At 39.8% G+C, this 22053-nt stretch overlaps 1 protein-coding gene across 1 annotated transcript; it reads right to left on the reverse strand.

The window, feature by feature from the left end:
- Nucleotides 1-11585: 11585 nt before the first annotated feature.
- On the reverse strand, nt 11586-18987 carry LOC132626662 (uncharacterized). The gene is made up of 7 exons (XM_060341609.1): nt 18357-18987; nt 16989-17186; nt 16612-16884; nt 15774-15876; nt 13048-13166; nt 12786-12962; nt 11586-12475 (listed from the first exon to the last, which is right to left on the reverse strand). Exons 1-7 carry the CDS (start codon nt 18645-18647, stop codon nt 11729-11731), a joined length of 1908 nt encoding a protein of 635 aa, XP_060197592.1. The 5' UTR covers nt 18648-18987; the 3' UTR covers nt 11586-11728.
- Between the last annotated feature and the right edge of the window lie 3066 nt (nt 18988-22053).

Below are 22053 nucleotides of genomic sequence, written 5' to 3' on the forward strand. Positions count from 1 at the left end.
TTCGACTTGATAGTGGGGTTGGAATTCATGAGACAAACTAACATCATTCCCATACCCTACGCGGATGTGCTTCTGATGATGGGAGAAAATGGGGTCAAACCCTGCATTGTCCCATGCACAACCATAAAGATGGCCTCAGGAAATATCTCTCCATTGCAGCTGAAGAAGGGGGTCCATCGACAAGAACCCACGTTCCTAGCTACCCTTTGCATTGAAGAGATTGAGCGTTCTTCGGGCCCCATTCCAATGCCTGTGAAAGAGCTCATGAAGGAGTTTGAGGATGTCATGCCGCAAGATATGCCGAAGCGACTCCCGCCTAGGCGGACGGTCGATCATGAAATTGAATTGGTGCCGGGTGCGAAGCCACCTGCCCGAGCACCCTACAGAATGTCACAACCCGAACTCACCGAGCTTCGGAGATATTTGACGGATATGTTGGACACGGGGATCATCGTGCCCTCCAAGTCGCCTTATGGGTCACCTGTGCTATTCCAAAAGAAACATGATGGTACCCTTAGGCTCTGTGTTGACTATCGGGCCCTCAACAAGATCACTGTGAAGAACAAGTACCCCATACCACTAATGGCGGACTTGTTTGATAGACTGGGCTGTGCCACAGTGTTCACCAAAATAGACCTGAAGACAGGTTATTGGCAAGTCCGCATTGCTGAAGGAGACGAGTCCAAGACGACATGTGTGACAAGATATGGCTCGTTCGACTTCCTGGTCATGCCGTTCGGTTTGACCAATGCTCCGGCCACGTTTTGCACTCTAATGAACCAGGTCTTTCGAGAATACATTGATGAATTTGTGGTGGTATACCTGGACGACATTGTGGTGTACAGCAAAACTTTGGGCGAACACCTGGAGCACCTGAGGAAAGTCCTAACTCGGTTGCGAGAGCATGAATTGTACATAAAGCTATCCAAATGCTCATTTTCCCAAAACCAGATTGACTTCCTCGGGCATGTTGTTGAAGAGGGTCGCATCAAGATGGACCAACAAAAGATCAAGGCTGTCACAGATTGGCCGCCACCCAAGGACATCCATGCCTTGAGGGCGTTCCTTGGCCTATGCAACTTTTATCGACGGTTCGTCAAGAACTACTCCCTCATTGCATTACCACTGACAGAGCTCCTCAAGAAGATCACGCCGTGGGACTGGTCGCCAAAGAGAGCAGACGCCTTCCACTCACTAAAAGTGGCTATGTCTAGTAGCCCTATTTTGGCCTTGCCCGACTTGACCAAACCCTTCGAAGTACAGACGGATGCCTCTGATTACGCCTTGGGCGGAGTCTTGCTACAAGAGGGGCCCCCGGTGGCATACGAGAGTCGAAATTTGAAGGAGGCGGAACGGCGCTATGCGGCCCACGAGAAAGAATTATTGGCTGTCGTCCATTGTTTGCGCCTTTGGAGGCACTAACTTCTGGGGTTCCCATTCGTGGTAAAGACGGACAACACGGTTGTCAGTCATTTCATGACCCAGCCAAAACTAAATGGCCGTCAGGCCAGATGGCAGGAACTTCTAGCAGAATTTCACTTCAATCTAGAATACCAAAGTGGGAAGACCAACCATGTTGCGGATGCACTAAGTCGAAGGGTTGATCTAGCGTCGGTATGTCTGTTTGCCACCCTTAGGGGGAGTGAGGTGGCTACCACCATAAAAGATCAAATCCAGGACCTTCTCACCAAGGACCCCTCTGCACAGTACTTGGTCGACTTAGCAGGTCAAGGAAAAACTCGCCAGTTCTACATGGAGGATGGGTTCCTGAAGGCAAAAGGAAACCGTCTTTACGTTGCTAAAGGAGGAGATTTGCGGAGGACTCTCCTGATGGATTGTCACGACACTCTATGGGCAGGCCACCCAGGAGAAGAATGTACCATGGCACTGCTACGCCGTGCGTATTATTGGCCCCAGATGGCAAATGATATCTCTCAGTATGTGAAGACTTGCCTAGTATGCCAGAAAGACAAGTCTGACCGCTTAACACAAGCGGGCCTGTTGGAGCCATTACCTGTCCCAAAGAGGCCTTGGGAAAGCGTCTCATTGGATTTCATCACCGACTTGCCCAAGGTTGGAGATCTCACGACTATCTTGGTCGTGGTTGATCGGTTTTCTAAGTATGCCACTTTTATCGCAGCACCCAAGTATATATCAGCAGAGGAGACGGCTCGACTCTTCTTCACACATGTTGTCAAATATTGGGGTCTGCCCAAGGATATTGTTAGTGATCGCGACTCTCGCTTCACCAGCAACTTTTGGACCCAGCTCTTTAAGTGCTTAGGCTCTAAACTGAGTCACAGCTCGAGCTTTCACCCGCAATCCGATGGTCAGACGGAGCGGTTCAATGGCATGTTGGAGGAATATCTGCGGCACTTTGTTACCGGCTCGCAGAAGAATTGGGTGAAGCTATTGGATGCGGCCCAACTGTGTTTCAACTCACAAAAGAGCTCTAGCACAAACAAGAGCGCTTTTGAAATTGTTACCGGACAGCAACCGCTACTCCCACACACTGTGAATGCCCCAAACATGGCAAAATCTCCACGAGCAACCAACTTCTCGAAAGAATGGAACCAGAATTTAGAGATAGTGCAGAGCTATCTAGTGAAGGCACAGAAGCGAATGAAGAGACATGCAGATCAGAATCGTCGCTTTATGGAATATCAGGTTGGGGACAAAGTGATGGTGAAGATCCTAAAGAGATACCTATTTGCAGGGGTCCATGACCCCCGCCTGTTGCAAAAATACATTGGACCTCTGTCCATTGAGAGGCGCATTGGAAAGGTAGCATACCGGGTGGATACCCCAGCTTGGTGAAAGATTCATCCTATGTTCCATGTCAGCCTTTTAAAGCCTTTTCGAGAAGACACAGAAGACCCTTCACGAAGCCAGCTCACAATACCCAGCATTCGAGGCCCACAAGCAACTGGGAAAAGGGTAGTAGAAGCCATCCTTAACGATCGAGTCATACATGCCTCAAGAAAAGATCACCAAGAGTTCCTGGTGAAATGGCTGGGATGTGATGCAGAAGAGAATACGTGGGAAAGGGGCACCAGCCTCAAAGCCTAAAAGCACCTGATCGATGAATATCTTGCAAGCAAGGCGTCGAGGACGTCGCCAACTCAGGTGGGGGAGAATGTCATAGGCGGCTTTCCAGCCATGCCCCATGACCCCTTGGATGCGCCCCATGGCGCCATGGCAAGCCTCTCAGCGCCTAGCGCCATGGACGGCCCCGTGGTCTCGGACGCCCCAAGTGACAAGGTTGCTTCTGCCTATGTCACCCCATCAATGTCCCTCGCTCGCGCCCCTATGCTGGCCGTGCCCCAACGCGTGCCCAGCGCCCAGTGACAGTGCAGCCCTGCTAAAGTGCCAGCGCTCAGCGCCCAGTGCCTGCGCCCCAGTGTGCGCGCGCACTGTGCCCTGCGCGCACGACAGTGCCCCGACCGAGGGTGCACCTGGACCTGCTCTAGTTAGGTCTCTTTTGTTGTAAATATAGAGTAGTTTACTTTATGTATTTTTTGTTGTGATTCTCTATCAAATTTATGTCTAGTCCTGTAACTTGGGTTTTTATTTTTAAAGCATTATTAGGGGGGATCAAGCAATCAAAACTTTCAAGCAAGCAATCAATTCTCTGTACTGGTGTCTCTCCCCCTCGACACCGCTTGCTCTCATTGTGATAGCTTTCATTAATGCAAACAAGCTCTCTTTCTATCTCATTCTCAATTCACTTTTCTGTTCTCTCAATTGCTCTTGACATTGGATTTCCCGCACGGCACTGATAGTCTCGTCTAGCGTGCGGACGGGACCCCGGTTGGCGGACAGAAACCTTGGAATCATCGGTTGCTTAGCCTTACGTCGCCCTTCCAAAAAGTCTCAGGAAGGCGCCGCGTAACCGTACATGCTATACGCTTCCTACGATAGCTTTGGGGTGTGACAACTTACGAATGCAATAAGATCACTGAATGAAGGGGGAGCTTAGTCCCCGAGGAGATTGTGCGCAAAATAGGAAAAGTGGCTTATGAATTAGATCTACCTCCTGATTTGGAGTCAGTTCACCCAGTTTCCATATCTCGATGCTTCGTAAATATGTTGGAAATCCTACTAGGATCGTGCCAGTAAATGATGTTCAAGTGACAGAAAATTTGATTCATGAAAAGGTCCCCATTGCCATATTAGATAGGCAAGTACGGAGTACGGAGACTTCGAAATAAAGAAGTGGCCTCAGTTAAGGTCTTATGGCAAAATAACAACCGAGAAGAATGACTCGGGAAGCGGAAGAAAATATGAAATCCAAGTGTCCGCACTTTTTTTAGCCCCGGAAGACATTCAAGACGGAACATCAAGATTATGAGGTATGTATGATTTCTTTTTATGCATATGGGTCGTGTGTGGCCAATTTATATTGCTATTGTGTTGTGGCCCTGTGAGGCAATATTATTGTGGGTTGTTGTGACAGGATGGTAATGTCATATTACCGGGGAAACTATGGCGAAATTTTTATAGAATTTCCGAATGCTTAACATTCGAGGACGAATGTTCCAAAAAGGAGGGAAGAGTGTTACACCTTGGAAATTTCATGTCGTCATGTAGTGAATGAACCAATGCGAGCTTAAGGGTAACAGGAAGTTCTTAAGACTATAAGACGTATATTTAGTGGTCTTAGAATGCGTATGTTAAGATCTTGAAGTTATAGGAATTGATGAAATAAGGATTGATAAGGACAAGTGAAATATAAGTGGGGTTTAGGAAAGGTTTCGTAAATTATTGCATTAAGGATTGTTTGGTAAGGCCTTGAGGACGAACTATAGGGATGCTTAGATCATTGATGAAGTACTAAACAAGTGTTAAGAAGGTTGTATAAGGATTGGAGATCAAACGAAATGACGAGGACAACTTCGGAAAAACTGTGAGTTACACGACCACATTATACGGACCATGGAATTTTATACGGACCGTATAATGGTCCGTATAACCCAACAGCAACAATGTTTTCCATGGTGGTTAACCACGGACACTTATACGGACCGTATAATGTTATACGGACCGTATAAGTAGTCCGTATAAGTCCCGACGGGCTGAGTATTTCCAAGTATTTAAATGTGATCCCACCTCATTATATTCATTCTACTCACTTCTTCACTTCTCTCCAAGCTTCTAGAATATTCCATGCACTTCATTTTCAAGAATACAAGGGAAATCAAAGGTTCATACCATAAATTCAAGTGAATCAAGTGCAAGGAAGCTCATTGGGGTTGCTAGAGTCAAGAAATCCCTTAGAAGTGGAAGCTAGGGTTTTCTTCAAGTGAAGTATTGCCAACCAAAACCCATTCCCGCATTCAAAGGTAAGTTTCATGCTATTTTCATATTGTTTAAGGTATTTGGAAGTTGAAACACTTGGATTGTAGAAGAATATAGAAAAATGGGTCATGAATGTGGGAATAGTGTCATTTTGAGTGATAGCTTGAATTGAGTCATGATTCTTGATGTGTAGTGATATGGTGATGTTATAAATGATATTAAGGACGTGGGATAAGCATTATATGTGAGAAAACGTACTAGTATACTATAACCACAATTATGGAGAAATTGAAGTGAAATTGTGAAATGCGGATAATGTAGATGAATGATGATTTTTGGGTATAATATTGTGAATGTTGTGATGGATGTTGGGAGTTGATATGTAAAATGAGGAAAGTTGTATAAAGGAAATGCTGCCCAATTTTCTCTAGCATTAGTAAGCACGTTTATATAATCAAGTAGCTAATGTCGAAGCAAATTCCTTTGAAGGTAGAGATGTAAGCGTTGAAGGAGAACGATCAAGCGATAGAGTAGCAAAGCGAAGAGGTATGTAAGGCTAGTCCCTTCTTTCTAAGGCATGATTCTTATGACATGATATTCCCTATTTCTTCATGACTTTCTCACATCCCAAAAATTATGAGTCAATCTTAGTAGAGAACTATATACGCATATGATAAAGAAAAGAGATACGATACGAGCATGATAATGATGATGATGAAAATAAGTATGAAGAATCCCAGAGTAACATACGATGTCCATGACTCTAATGATCTTAAGTATGGTTCCATTGATGTTTTTCCTTGTGTACACTCACCTTAAAATGTTAGTCCCTTCAAGGTGAGATATGATGATTATGATCACTCCATAATGTAATCAGGGGTCACGACCTTATGTCACCCCGACATAGCCAAAGATGCCTTCTAGTTATAATGTATGTTTTAATGGTAAATGTATAATAATGCTAAGCTATGATAAGGTTACGATAAGCTTATGATAAGATTATAATATGCCTATGAGATGTGTAATAATGATGAGTTTATGTTGATTATATGATGATACGATTCCACCGTGCCTAGTTGGCCAGACATGTCACCGCTAAGGCGGGCTGCTTGTGATTCCACCGTGCCTATTTGGTCGGACATGTCACCGCTACGGCGGGCTGCTTACCATTCCACCATGCCTAGTTGGTCGGACATGTCACCGCTACGGCGGGCTGCTTACGATTCCACCGCGCCTAGAAGGCCGGACACGATCACCACTAGTGGGCGGCATATGATGGTTACCCGGACGCGGGTTAAAGATGATGATTTATACGATACGATGATGTACGCGCTATAATGATGCATGTACTACGATTATGTATATGATATATATATGAAATGTATCCACCCTTAAAGGTTACGCAGGTTGTATCTTCACCTTATGACTTATGATTTCTCTATTATGTTCATTTCATTCATGCCTTACATACTCAGTACAATATTCGTACTGACGTCCGTTTTCTTTGGACGCTGTGTTCATGCCCACAGGTAGACAAGGAGACGGTGCAGACCCATAGAAGCCACCAGCAGATTTACAGGAGCACTCCATTATTCCGGAGGTGCTATTTGGTTGATTCTTTTGTGTATACATATATGTATATATATATATATATATATGTATGTATTTTGGGCACGACGAGGTCTTGTCCCGTCCATATGTCTAGTACTCTAGTAGAGGCTCGTAGATACGCATGTGTGGGTAGTATGGTCTCACGATGTTACTATTGTATCTATATTATTATTTTGATAGCCGAAGGGCTTATGTATATAAAAGTAATTATGTTTCCAAATGAAGAATGATTTTTCTATGATTTGAGTATAAATTAATGAATGTACGCTTAATGAGTATGATAAGTAATAGAATGAGTGGTGCTCGGTGGTTAGCCCCGAGTACCCTTCATGGTCCCTAGTCGGGTCGTGACACTCTTTCTTGGGTTGGACATGTATCTGCTTACCACACTTATAGATTGAGCAATATCTGTACGTGTGCATACCATAGCATACATAATGCTATCAACTACGCTGGCATAAGGAACCTTTGACATATGCTCCATCTCATCTTCCGACTGAGGCATTTGTAACTCTGAAAGTTTAAAATGAGGAGCTAACGGTGTACTTACAGGCTTGCACGTATGCATATTGAATCTCCCGATAACCCTTTCAATGTACCTCTTCTGAGAAAGATGTACAACACCGTCTTCTCTTTAAATCTCCATACCAAGAATTTTCTTTGCAACTCCCAAATCCTTCATGTCAAATTCCTTACTTAACAGTTTCTTTAAAGCATTTATCTCTGTAATGTTGTTAGCAGCAATAAGCATGTCATCAACATACAATAGTAAATAAATCATTGAATTACCAGACATCTCCTTGTGATACATACAGCTATCAAATGCACTCCTTGAGAATTCATGTGTAGTCATGAATGCAACAAACCTTTTGTACCACTGTCTAGGGGATTGCTTCAAACCATACAAAGACTTTTTTAGTTGGCATACATGATCTTCTTTTCCCTCAGCTAGGAAACCTTCAGGCTGATCCATATAGATTGTCTCTTCTAGATCACCATGTAAAAAAGCAGTTTTGACATCAAGCTGTTGAAGCTCTAAGTCAAATTGTGCAACCAATTCTAGTAGCACGCGAATTGAGCTATGCTTCACGACCGAAGAGAAAATCTCATTGTAGTCAATTCCCTCCTTCTGACTGAAACCCTTTGTAACCAATCTCGCCTTGAACCTAGCATCTTCCACTTCTGGAATTCCCTCTTTCTTTCTGTAGACCCATTTGCATCCAACTGTCCTCTTCCCTTTTTGCCTTTTCACTAAGATCCATGTTTGATTCTTGTGAAGAGACTTCATCTCTTTAGTCATGGCTAACCGCCATTGTGCAGCATCCTTGCAAGAAGTTGCTTTAACATACGAGGAGGGCTCAAGATCTTTAATCTCTTCTTCTGCAGCTACGAACGCATATGCAATCAGATTGGCTTGATCTATAAGGTGTTCCGTTCTTCGTGTCTGCCTCTTATCCCTTTCCTTCGCAATTGTGTATGGTTCATTGACCGCAGGTTCTTCAAGATCTACATCTTTTGACTCATCTTTAACCTGAGTCTCTTCATCCTTTTCCTTGGTAAGCTCCACCTGCTCATTGTTCTCGTTTCCTGAAAACTCCACGGAAACTTTACGGGGATCAAGTATAGAGGATTCATCAAAGGTGACATCTCTACTAACTATAAATTTGAGTAAAGACAAACACCAAAGTTTGTACCCTTTTACTCCATCCACATACCCTACGAATATGGCCTTCTTGGCCCTTGGTTCAAGCTTTCCTTCATTAACATGATAATAAGCTGGACACCCAAATACTCGTAAATATGAATATTTAGAGGGTTCACCTGACCATACCTCATTCGGATTCTTAAAGTCAATCGCCGATGCTGGAGATCGATTGACAATATGAGCAGCAGTGTGAACTGCTTCAGCCCAAAATACTTTGGACATTTTGGCTTGGAGGAGCATACAACGAGCCTTTTCAAGAAGAGTTCTGTTCATCCTCTCGGCAACTCCATTCTGCTGTGGGGTGTGCCTGACAGTCTTATGTCTTGAGATGCCATGAACCATGCAGAAATCATTAAACTCTTCACTGCAAAACTACAAGCCATTGTCTGTGCGAAGATATTTGATTTTCCGCTCCATTTGATTTTCAACCAAAATCTTCCACTCTTTAAATGCTTCAAAAGCATCACTTTTCGCCTTCAAAAAACGCACCCAAACCGTTCGTGAGAAATCATCAATAAAAGTGAGAAGATACCTCTTTCCGCTCTTAGATGGAAGTTTAGAAGGACCCTATAAATCTGAATGGATGTAGTCTAGCACCCCTCCTGTCTTGTGCTTGCTAGTGCTGAAGCTAACTTTCTTTTGCTTCCCTAGAACGCAGTGCTCACAAAATTCAAGTGTGCTGGTCTTCTCACCTTTCAAAAGGTTACGGTTGCTCAACATCTCTAGTCCACGTGCGCTCATATGACCCAATCTCATGTGCCATAATCTTGCCTTGTCATCACTCATCAGTAGATAACTGCACTGTAAACGCATTTGCAGAGCCAACAATGGTGCTTCCTGCCAATGTGTAAAGGCCATCCTCCAGCTTGCCTTTCAGCATGACTAAAGAACCTTTAGTCACCTTCATAGTTCCTCCTTCGCTCATGTACCTGTACCCTTGTTCATCCAGAGTACCCAGGGAGATCAAATTCTTCTTCAAATCAGGAACATGACGGACTTGTGTAATAGTCCTCACGGCTCCATCATGGTAGCGAACCCGAACTGAGCCAATGCCAACTATTGCACAAGTTGCAATATTGCCCATTATTACAATTCCTCCACTATTCTTATAGTCGCTAAACCAGTCTCTTCGGAACGTCATATGCAGAGTACAAGCAGAGTCCCATTTGTTTCCATAACTTTCATTATTGCTTGATGTTGTAAGTACTTAATCATTATCAGAATTATGTACCTGTTCAACTGTGGATGCACTTGCCTTTTCCTTGGACTTTGACATTGGGCAATCTCGTTCAAAGTGCCCTTTCTTTCCGCAGCCCCAACAATCTGCATTCTTCTTGTTCACATGAGACTTTGATCTGTGCTTTGATTTGCTCCTTCCCTGTTGGCTAGTCCGGCCTCTCACAAAGAGCCCACTTGCCTGATCATCTCTGTCTCCTTCAAAATGCCTCCTTACATCACTAGAGTTAAGTGTTTGCCGCACTTGCTCAAGGTTGATAGGCTCCTTGCTATACATCATTGAATTCTCGATATCACGATATCCTGAAGTCAATGAAAATAGCAAAGCACATGCAAGCGTCTCCTCGTCTTTTTTAATTCCGGCAATCTGTAAGTCCATGACAAGTTTATTGAACGCGTCTAAATGATCTTGTAACGAAGTACCTGACCCCATCTTAAATGTGTGAAGACGTCGTTGTAACAACATCCTTATTGTCACCGATCGGTCCTGGTAAAGCCCTTGTAGCTTGTCCCATAACTGTTTGGTCGTCTCTTCGGTACTTGTACTCACTTCACAAAGCACGTTAGGTGCAAGAGACAATTGGATTACACTCAATGCATCCCCTTCAATCATCTCCTTGTCGGAAGCCGATGCACCATCGGGATACTTTCCGTCAATAGCATGGTCCGCAGTAACGCCATCATCTAGATCTTCCAGATATTGAAGTTGTTACGTCCACTGAATCTATCGATTTCAAACTTCATGGAACTCTTCTTTGCTTGTTCTTCCTCCTAGGATCTTCAAAGATTCCTAACGCTCTGATATCAATTGTTAGCAGAAACGTAAAAGAAAGAACACAAGATTTAACATGGTTCAGATCAAAATGATTCTACGTCCACCAGAGAACAGTTGTCTTTTATTATTAACAAAGGAAGGGGAGATTTCTCAATTACACTTAAGAGAACTACTCTCTCAACTCTCTACTCACTACAAAGGATTGTATGAATTTTGGGATGATGAACAAAGAAGAATTGCCTCTCATTTTATAGGCATAAAATGACTTGAGCTCCAAGTGTGCTACATGACATTTCAATTCTCCTCCACATCTTTGGCTCCAAGCAATGCATCCTTTGGCTTCAAGCAATGCATTCTTTGACTCCAAGTAAATCATCCTTTGGCTCCAAGTAATAGAAATCATCCAACTAAAATTGTCACATGAATTTTCTCTCACAAGACAAAAAACAACTCTTTAGCTTCTCAACTATAAGGAGACTTTATGGGAATTGAGACCACAAGTGCTATGGAGGCTGCTTTAAGACCATGATTGCTTCAAGGAATTATTTTGGCTCAATTCATCAAATAGTATTCTCAAGGAGATCACCTAAAAATCAATAACCATAATAGTATTTCTCATCCTCCTTTAGCCATTAAATTTCAGCTTCATGCTATAGAACACTATTGGTATACACCACAATTTCAAGGAGTTTGGAACCTAAATGACGGGGAAAAAGGACCAATTGGCGGGCTCACATTGTCCGTTAATACTATTGATAGTTCTTTCATTTTTGAAGTTTTGAATTATAATCCACAATAAATTGAGGGTCATTTTTTACGTTTCGCAAATACCAGCAAAGGCGGACTCATATCGACCGTTGATTCAAGATTAAAGGGTTTTTAGTCTTAACTAAAAGGTGAAGGGGGTATTATTACTCAATTCCAAGGTTACGAAGGTTAAATAGAATTAACACCAGCAAAAGAGAAGAAACAAAAAGTAAATTCACTGACCTCGATTCACAGAGGGGGGAGGCTGAGGGAAATTTCAATTTGTGGCCTTTGTTTGGCATCTTCAATATATACTGTTTTTTTTTTTTTTTTTTTTTTTTTTTTTTTGGTTTAACTCATGAGTCACAATCACAGTCTAATTCATTTTCTAGCTCCCTAATCAATAATTCCATGATCTTCTTATACATTGGCATATAATGATCGTTTATCATTGTCTTTGACAAACGAAGTTTACTATACAATTCTCTAGGGGTCTCATATATCCCGACACGGTCTTCCGTTGAACCATCATGATCCAGATCACTTGCCTCTGTTGATGGTATAGAAACCATATGCATTATTCTTCCAGGAGGGTAAAAATGATGGTTATCTGACACATCTGATGGAGATATTGGTGTTTGGTTTTCAGCTGCATCAGCCAGCACTTTCTCTTCTTCAGCAATTTCTTCTGCTGCGGCAGCTGCTTCTTGGGCATGGACATCAGCTTCACGCTCCTGCCTTTGTAGCTCCTTCTCTAATTCATACCACAATTCACCTTCCGTGATATCCTCTATGGCGGTCGTACCAATTGCTTTGTCCACTCCAGCAGCATCTTCCTCTTCATCCGTCTCATCTTGTCCAGATCCACTGCTTGAAGAACAATATTCGATTTTGTTCCCGTCAGGAACACTGCTTACTTCTTCACTCACAAACGTTTCACATGTTCTCGGAGCTATAAGGGGAGCCTCAGAGAAATCATCTGGTTTGGAGTTTGCCGAAGGGGAGACGACACGGCGACGCACACCCATACAAGTCCATGATGACAAAGAGGAGCGTGTCTTGACAACTGCTTGGGCAACATCTTGGGCACGCTTCATCACCACCTGCACACAAAGGCATAAAATCAGCTTTCCTGCCATGACAGTTAAGTACACTGGAAGTTGAGGATGTGGCAAACATAATTAACCTGAAAGTTTCATTGGCAGTATCCTATTAATTTTTTTACCTAAAATTCATCTATGAATAACAACTTATCCAGAACAATGAAGTTAGAATTACTACTGATCCAGAAAACTTGGGTTAGAATTACACAATCCATTGATTCACAAACTTAACTTTGTGCTGCATTCAATAAGGGAAATTAGTACTAATAAGTAGAAGGGGCAAAACCAGTGGAAGGCCCCAACCTCCTACCTGAGTACTGCTTGAGACGGGACGCAGAAGTGCACCTGCACCAGCAACCCTTGCTTTTGCTACAGCTATAGATGGTAGACGAGAACCAAGAGCTGTGGCAGATCGATAAATAACCTTCAAAACTCTATTGCGCTCAACTTGGTCGCGTAGATCATTCACCCAGGATGACGCCGTTACCTGAAAATGATTAATTTGAAGTTAGAAACCATAGCAGGTCCAAGATGGGATTTTGAAGTGCATGAATGCGAGTAATGTGTCATACCTCAGAACGAAGAACATCTATAGAAGCAGTTGAGAAAGTAGGCACCAGATCAGAACCATTAATTATTGTAGTGATGAAGTGCTTTCCTGACTCTGCCAACTCCCACGTCATACAGGCAGCTGCACAACACTAAAACAGTAAGGACATACGAATGTAAACCACATAAAGGCATTGAAATTCATAGGAAAAGATGTAAGAGATGCTAATTTACCTAGGAGAAACTAGAAATGTATCCGATATTAAAAATTGTAGGCACGGCACAAAGAGGAAAAGAACTATACTATTATACAGCCTCAACATATCCAAAAGCATGAGAGTAGCACTATTATAACAAAGGTCATTCCATCAATTTCATAAATTCCAAAATAAAAAACAACAGAATCAACAGATCACCACACGAATAAAGATTAAATAACTTCTGCAAATAGTTTGAGTACTAATAGAGCATAAAATGAAGTACAAAGTCTAAGCCTGGTAAAGAATTCTCTCCTCTTCCTTACTTATATAGGACACAGTCAAGTAAAGGAGATTGAAGATTTTCGCTTTTTCCCGGTCAAGGGGGATTGAATTTTTTTACTTTTTCACAAATTCCACTTGTTTTGTGCCTCGAAGAAAAGCATATCAACAAAAAGGAGATAAAAATTAGGTAGTAAGTCTCCAATTTTATTTCTAGAATGACAATTTATTTTGTGTTTGAGCACATGTCCAGCATCCAATTAGTGGGCGGCATGAATACACGCCTAAGGGGCTCAGGACTCGTATTAGTTACAAGAGAAGTCGTTGAGAAAGGTTTAGAACAACACTTCAGTGAGCTAATTTTCATCAACCTACTTAGTAGCTCTGTTGTCAAAGGCTCACTAAAGCTGCACTTAATAGGCTGTGCGCTTAGCACTAAAGAGGTAAGATGTGTGCCTTATGAGTTATGACCCACGGGCTGTGTCTTGAAGAGAGCGGCACTAAACAATAGAATATTTCACCTAATTGTCTTTTTTATTCAATTCTTGTGTCTATATAACTGTTTGGATTTATAATTATTATTCTCGAACTACAGATATATTTTCCATCTTTCACTTGATTTGCACCTGCGGTTTATTCGCAATTTGTGCTCAAAGCCCCAATAGACTTTAACCTTTTTCTTTTTTGCACTTGACCTTCAACACTGCGGCTATATAATGTCATAACTGCTCAGCAAAGCCTTCAAGTCATCTAGATGCTTCCCAGCCTTCTCTCAGGACAACACAATTTACAGAAGCAACTTTGTAATGTTCACGCTACCATCATCTTTTTGTCATAGAAGTCCAGAATTACTTTCAATTAGTTTGTCACTTTTCCATTACTTTCTTCAGACTCTATCTTTTCTTTCATTATCATCAGATATTTTTCAGTTATATGTTAAAGGGACCAGCTCACATACGAAACAAGTAGTCTCCTAATGCACAGAAAGTTTTCTACAAAAGTTTCTCTACAAATTACACTACCTCTCTACCTTTTTATCAGGTTTCTTAAAAGTAGATAATTGGTCCAATTCAATAACCCTTTCCTACATATTTCTTATGCTCCCAACAACTTAGATTTATATATTCACACTTTTGGAGCTAAAATAAGATATACACTGCGAGCTATTTTCCTCAAAGTGCTTCCTGGAAAAGAAACTAAAATATCCAATGAAGTTTCGGAGATCCCCAGACAGACAGTCAAAAACAGTTCTAGCAACAGTTTAGCTAGTACGTTTATAGATGCTCTCATCTCAAGTTTTCAATCTCATGCCATTTCAGGAAACACAATTTAACAATGTACACAGTCCCTAGTCCCTCACTTCCAGTTTGCAGTAATATGTAGTTTTACCATGATCACTTCAAAGTAAGACCTCAGAACTATGGATGAAGAACTTCGGACGTTCAAAACCTGGCAAATACTGAATTGACCACAGTACACTCAGATAATTGAGATGTCTTTTCAGAGTTCACCAGTTTTACTAGTCTGTTCCTTTCTCATTCTAAAGTAGTACCTTTCTTGAGATCTACCTACAGGTGTTGTCTATATTTTACAAAATTAAACTTAAAAGCTAGTGACATGAAATTAAAAACAATTCAAGATAGAAACATCGGCATTTCTAGAAAACAAAATACGGTAAGCTGTTCAACTTTCTTAATTCAGGGTTCAACTAATTGAGCATGAATTTCGATTTTTTGGGCATGAATTTCGATTTTTTGGTTTTAGCTTCACAATTTCTAGATAACATAGATCTGCTGAAGGTAGCATCATAGACTGAAATATTGGTCTTATAGATACATCATAAACTCAATTTTGTGAAGAGATGTTGAAATAGATGAAAAAATATCTTTATGAAATATTGGTCTTATAGATACATCATAAAACCCAATTTTGTGAAGAGATGTAGAAATAGATGAAAAAGCATCTTTATGATAAATATTAGGACTCAATTGGAAAGAGTCACTAAAGTAGAAAACTTTCAGAAACTCCACTTTAATGTAGCACTAAATGGTCCTAAATCAACAAGGGAAAATGCGATGGCTTCTAATTTCACTTAAAGATTCACTAAACAATTTGGAAAGAAGGCATGGATGAGAATGTCCTATTTTCCTCCTTGTCACCTACAATTCTCATTTACCAGGTACTGATATACAACATGCAACCATAAAAGGAGGGAAAGTAAACCTTCTGACTTTTAAACAGAGATCTGCAACTGCAGCAGAAAAACACACCTGGTGCAAAAGTGACACAGGTGCTTGAGGAAAGTTCTTTTTGCTCTCGAAGGATATAGGTCAGAAGTGCAGCCGTACCGCCACCAAGTGAATGCCCAACGATCTGAAGTTCAAAACCATCATTACAACTTTGATATTAAGCACAAGAAAAACAAACTGGAATTATGTGTTCATCTGCAGCAAATCACTTAAATAACCTGACTTTTGAAAGTATGTTAAGATTACATATCCACTGAAGACTCGCCATTATATTAATATTTACAGGAATGTCGTAAAAGTTTACACGGCACCACCAAAGTTAATGATTACTTTTTCTTTTAAAGTAAAGTAATGATTTCTTACAGGCCATCTGCATGATAATCTCAGTGACTCAACCTTAGCCCCAAGGATATGAAATGCAACAAGAACGAAAGAAACACATGACTATGAAATTAATGTATGTCAAAAGAATAGAAGAAATGTAGAAGGTGACCTTCTGACTTGCTCTTTAGAGGACAACAGAAACCGGTACCGCAAAATTTAAGATCAACCCTTAGAACAACAGGAAGGAGATGCAAGCCACAGTATAGATCAATAACGTAACATGGTAGCAGAAATATCCAAATGAAAGCAAATCCCATGACACATCAATGACAATCATCACGTTAACAGTAATTAGAAAGGTTGATCAACAATCATTACTTGTTAAATCTTCCAATTTTATCATGTCTGACAGCTTTCAGTCTAAACAAGGTAGTGAACGGAAAAACACATCAAAACACCTTCAATCTCCATATGCGACAAAGAAGAAAAAGGATAAGAACCAACAAGAAGCAACGATGTGAATTCTAAATTTTACCTTTATCTCATACTCAGGATTTTCCTCTAGAGCTTTTACCAAGAAAGGCATACTAAGCTTGGCAATCCACCGAGCAGCAGCAACCATCCCACAATGTGCGTATCCCAAAACAAGATTGCTAATCCCACCATCATTTAAAACTGAATGGTGAAAAGGTACAACAGCGCCTGTTGCTGCAGTCAGGGTATCTTTGATGCTATGAGTGCCCCGAATTAGAAGGAGGAAACAGTTTAAATTTTTGTCTCTTATAATTGTAAAGGCAGGCTTAAGAAGCTGCAAACAAAAATTTTGAACAACTTAGTTCACGACAATCAGAACACTATTATGAATTTGTGAAATAAATCCAAATAGCAGGTAGTGGTAAGACAAATACATACTCCTGCTTTAGGTTTCTGAAGGAGGACGTCTTCTTGAGAGTAGCCAGCAGACTCCAAGAATACAGGAAATGGCTTCTTTGAGAAAAGCATACAAAGGGTCACCAATCTTAAGTAATGATACAATTGAGCTATAATCTCATCACCCTTTAGTTGCACACAGCTTTCCCCAGCATATACACTTGCAACTGCTGCATTTCCCTTCAAGATCATAAATACATATGAAATACAGGTATAATTCAAGCATGAAAAACACAGATATAGAACATGCTGGAGCTACTGTATCCATGAACTTGTATTGAGATAATGCATTTATAAACAACAATTTCTCGCTCGACCTGCGAATAGCATCAAGAGTCTTGGGACTGAATTTCAAGGCACAAGAGGTGCAGCATCAAGAATTTCTTCGATGAAAAGGATGATGCACGAATATCAGTAGAAGGCAAAACCATATAACTCCATAGAAAAATAATACTCCCTCTGTCCCAATTTATGTGGCACCAACAACAACAAAAAACCCCGTGTAATCCCACAAGTGGGGTCTGGGGAGGGTAGTGTGTATGCAAACCTTACCCCTACCTTTGTGGAGTAGAGAGGTTGTTTCCGGTAGACCCTTGGCTCAAGCAAAGAAAAGGATCTTGGTCTATTTAAAAAAAAAAAAATATATATATATATATATATAGCAAAAGATTGCAACAGGAAATCATTCAGATAATACATAACTATATCAGAAATTAGTTCATTCACATCAGGCTACATCACATCAACTTCCATCCACCAAGCTGTAAACACATTTCGTGTTACAAAAGATTCCAACTTTACAAACTCAACACCTAACATCAATCAATCAACTATCCCTTACTCCCAATCAAGTTGAGACGGACTAGCTGAATCATCTATATCCACTCGGCACTATCCGCGCATATCTCATTGGAAACACTGGTAAATAAAATAATTTTTCCATTCTAATAATGGTAAATAACTGCACGTTGTGGGATTCACTGGGTATGTTATTGTTGTAACTGCACAAAAAGATTCCAACTTTAGGAGCTCAACAATTAATAATCAATCAACTACATTTTCAATCCTAACCAGTCCAGAATCAGCTATATAAATCTCTACAACAATTCATTCCAAATATTGGTAAATAATTCAACAATCATTCCATCCACAAAAGTATCAAATGCTCCCTCCGTCCAAAAAAGAGATCTCTTTCTATATTTAGTAAGTTAAACAATTCAAACATCCTACATAACAAGTTTATAACGACAAGATTCAAAGAAACAATTTAGCACATTATAACACATGTTGGACCAGGGGATTCAAAAGTATCTCTTTATTTCTTAAACTCGATGGCGAGTAATACATTACCTGTCTACGAATAAGGTAATTGATCCCGAAAGCCAAGTCACCAATAGGCCATTTCCCGAGTGTTTCGGAATAAGTAAACCTTAAAGTTTCACACAGGGTTGAAATAGTTTCGAGCCACGTGGCAGGAGCTTGAGCTGGCCTCCGTGATAATCTCCGTTTAACAGATCTACTACTCGTGTAATCTCCGCTTTCTTCATCATCTCCTTCCTTCCCCGCCGTTAATCGCCGACTCAACACGTAGTATAACAACACCACCACACCCGCCGCCGTCGCCACCGTCGTCGCCGCCATCAAAATAACCCTAAATTAATCTTTCTTACTGTACACCTAATCGACGATGCGAATTTTCCGTGAAAACAAACAGAAACGTGTATAAGGTTATGATGTCACTACCTCACTGTACACCTAATTTGCCACTGGCTATATGAATTTGAGGAATTTTGTATAAATTAAAATCGGATTTGGAAAAATTGGGGTGTTTGGTGAGATTGAATAGAGGAAGAGGTGAATGAATTATAGTTTACATGTATATTATTATATATATATGATTTGGCGAAGTGTTGATGAATGTGCGTAGATAGAGACATAGACATTATAGACACGCTTTCGCCAAAAAGGAGTTTGACGGAGACGGTAATATATGCTAAAACGGAGTTTAGCTTTGCGGTTAAGTCAAATGACACTCTTGCCCTTTCCCTAAGTCCACTGTGATTTTGATAACTTAGAGCCTGTTTGGATTGGCTTATGCATATAAGCTGCAAACAGCTTATAAGCTAAAAAAAATAAGTTGAGGTAGTCTAACTTATTTTTTTTGGCTTATAAGCTGTTTTCAGCTTATAAGCTGCTTTAGATAAGCTAAGTCAAATGGGCCCAATTATTTTTTGGAGCTTATTTTAAGCACAAAATGACTTTAAGCTGGCCAGCCAAACACTAAAAAAAAACTGAAAACAGCTTATAAGCAACTTATAAGCCAATCCAAACGGGCTCTTATACGTCTGCACAATAAAATAGTGAAGTCCCTCCGTTCCGACCACTTTCTTTTTTAGGCCGTTTAAAAAGGGTTTGTCCGCGATTCAAATATCATACGTGTCAAGTTTATAATCATAAAATTCAAAAGATATTTTAAGATATTATATTATATATTTTTAATTTAGGATGACATGATCCGAACTATCTTTTTATTTCTTAAATTTCATATCGAGTCAAACTAATACACTTAAATTGGCACGAAGTGAGTAGATTCTCCCTTTGTTTCAATTTATTTGTCTAAGTTTGAATTGACATGGAATATAAAAAGTAAATAAAAATTTTAAATCTTGTGGTTGTTAATCAAAGATATGTAGAATGTACTAAAATACTCTTTCATCGTGAGATCTTAAACATGTCATATGAAAAATTAAAATTAAAGCATTAGTAAAAAAAAAATTAACGAAAAAAAAGGAAAGTAAGACAAATAAATTGAAACAAAGTGAGTAGTGCATTATAAAATCGAAAAAAGATAAAAACATATATACCTAAATTATTAGAAATAAAATAACGGCTTAATGCATATGCAGCCCCCTAAACTTGCTTCTTTTTTTTATTTTGACACCTCAACTAAGTGTTGTTCCTATTGAACCCCTGAACTTGTCCCAAGTATGTCTATCAAACCCCCTAAATTGGATTTTTATTAGAAGCAGAAATTAAATTAGGCAAATGAAGGTGGAGTAATTTTTTGACATGTTAGGTCATGGATGTGTCGGTTTTTGTTCTTTCACTACAAGCTTAATTAAGAGCTACTCTTTTTTCCCCTCTAAATTACTGTTAATCTTAGCTAAAAGATGGCATAATTAAATTAGAATATATATTAGCATGTTCTTACAGTAAAGATGGAATATTATGTAAGTCAGATTGTGTTTGATAGACACATTTGAGGATGAGTTCAAGGGTTCAATATGAACAACATTTAGTTGAGGTGCCAAAATAGAAAAAAATAGACAAGTTTAGGGGCCGCATATGCATTAAGCCTAAAATAATTATACCCTTTAGTTTGATTATGGTCCTCCAAAAGCCTCAACACTTATCCATGACTCACTTTTACCCCTCAAAATTAGTAGACTCCATGTCAGATTAAAACCCACAAATAACAATTTCTCTTTGCTGAGTTGGAAAAAAAACGCACCGTAGTTTCGTCTACCTTTGTCAAAATCTCCATCGCACCATTTCTTCAAATTTTGCAGCTTGAGAAAAATTCCTCACGCGCCAAAAAAATCTCATCCACCATAACTCCAGTCTACTATTTTTTCAAGTTATTTTTGGTTAACATGGAGTCCGTTAGTAAAGAAGAAAATTATGAGTAATGGATTAACAATGAGGACTATTTTCAAAATCAAACAGAGGGTATAATTATTTTATTTTCAATAGTTGAGAGGTAATTTTAATCCTTTGTCTTTAGTAGAATAATATGATACTATGTGTTAAATCAAATTATTTACTATTTGTGTATTACCAGCCCATGTTTATACTACAGGTGAATTATATATAAAAACTCAAATTCTTTCAATGTTAGGCCAATTAAAATGTTTGTTTTTCTCAGTTTTTAGTCCTTAAATTATTTTTATAATACTTAATTAGAATAGTATGGCAATTAATATAACCTATTCAAATTTGTTTGAAACTGAAAAGTTGTCATTGTTATTGAAACCAAAGTATGAAATAAGAATAGAACATGAAACAAAAATTAGTTATCAAGAAATAAATTGTGTCTTAGATTGTTTTTTCGCATGTAAACCATATTTTGCAAATGAAAATAACTTGAAGAGAATTAGGTACACATCAAAAGTTAAAATGATAAACATATAAAGGGTAACGTTATAAGGTACCAGCTCTGTTCTTTTAATGATAACTTGAAAGAAAATGTTATTGTCTACTCAATTTAATGATATTCTAGATAGGCCAAATACATAAATAGCCCCTTAACTTGTGAAAATTTCATTTTAACACCTCAAACTAGGGGCTTGACCTATTGGACACCTCACTTATATTCAAAATATGTCAATTCAACACACCTTGGTGACATGGCATGTTCGGTGTAATCTAACCAAGATTGAGCGCGTAAACTTGAGGAAAAGCTGAATTTCACCGTGAGGTTTTGGATTTCGCCGGAAAAATGCATTTCCAGTCTTCTTCTCCACAATTCCGGCCAAATTCTCTCAACTGGATGATTGAAATGACATGGTTTTCATAAAGTGGTTGTTAAGATGTTAATAAATAAGATAAATAATTGCTTTTCGAACAACATAACCGGAATGGCCATATCTTCCAGTTCGAAGCTTGTCAGAGAAAATGATTTTAAGATTCAAAAAGGTTCCATTACTAGACTTCGTTAATTGATGATGGAGCTTAAGTTTATATAGTTCACATTGTTCTAAGGATGGTCGTAAGTGCCATTTTTTCATATGACCAGTTCGCCGGCGAAAGGATTTTTCAGTTTGAAAGACCATTCCATGGTCCAAAAGGGCTAAACTTTTGCAGAGGCTATGTCTGGCAATTGTTAGATATTGTTTTAACAGTCGAAAAAAATTCTTTAGACTGTACAGATTTGGGACACTGCCGGAGAGGAGGAGCTTTGCCGGAGTTATTCTCCGGTCAACTCATTTTCTTTTTTTCTTCCCTTCCCTTCTCTTAAGGTTTTGAGTTTTATTTCTATGTTGACGTG

This window comes from Lycium barbarum, chromosome 2, assembly GCF_019175385.1.
Source record: "Lycium barbarum isolate Lr01 chromosome 2, ASM1917538v2, whole genome shotgun sequence".
Taxonomy (NCBI): domain Eukaryota; kingdom Viridiplantae; phylum Streptophyta; class Magnoliopsida; order Solanales; family Solanaceae; genus Lycium; species Lycium barbarum.

Coding starts and splice junctions, on each gene's coding strand:
- LOC132626662 (XM_060341609.1), bottom strand. CDS start 18,647: ATGGCGGCGACGACGGTGGCGACGGCGGCGGGTGTGGTGGTGTTGTTA. Junction 15,877..16,611: donor ATCCTGAGTATGAGATAAAG/GTAAAATTTAGA, acceptor TTTGAACTTCAG/ATCGTTGGGCATTCACTTGG. Junction 13,167..15,773: donor CTGTGTCACTTTTGCACCAG/GTGTGTTTTTCT, acceptor AGTGTTGTGCAG/CTGCCTGTATGACGTGGGAG.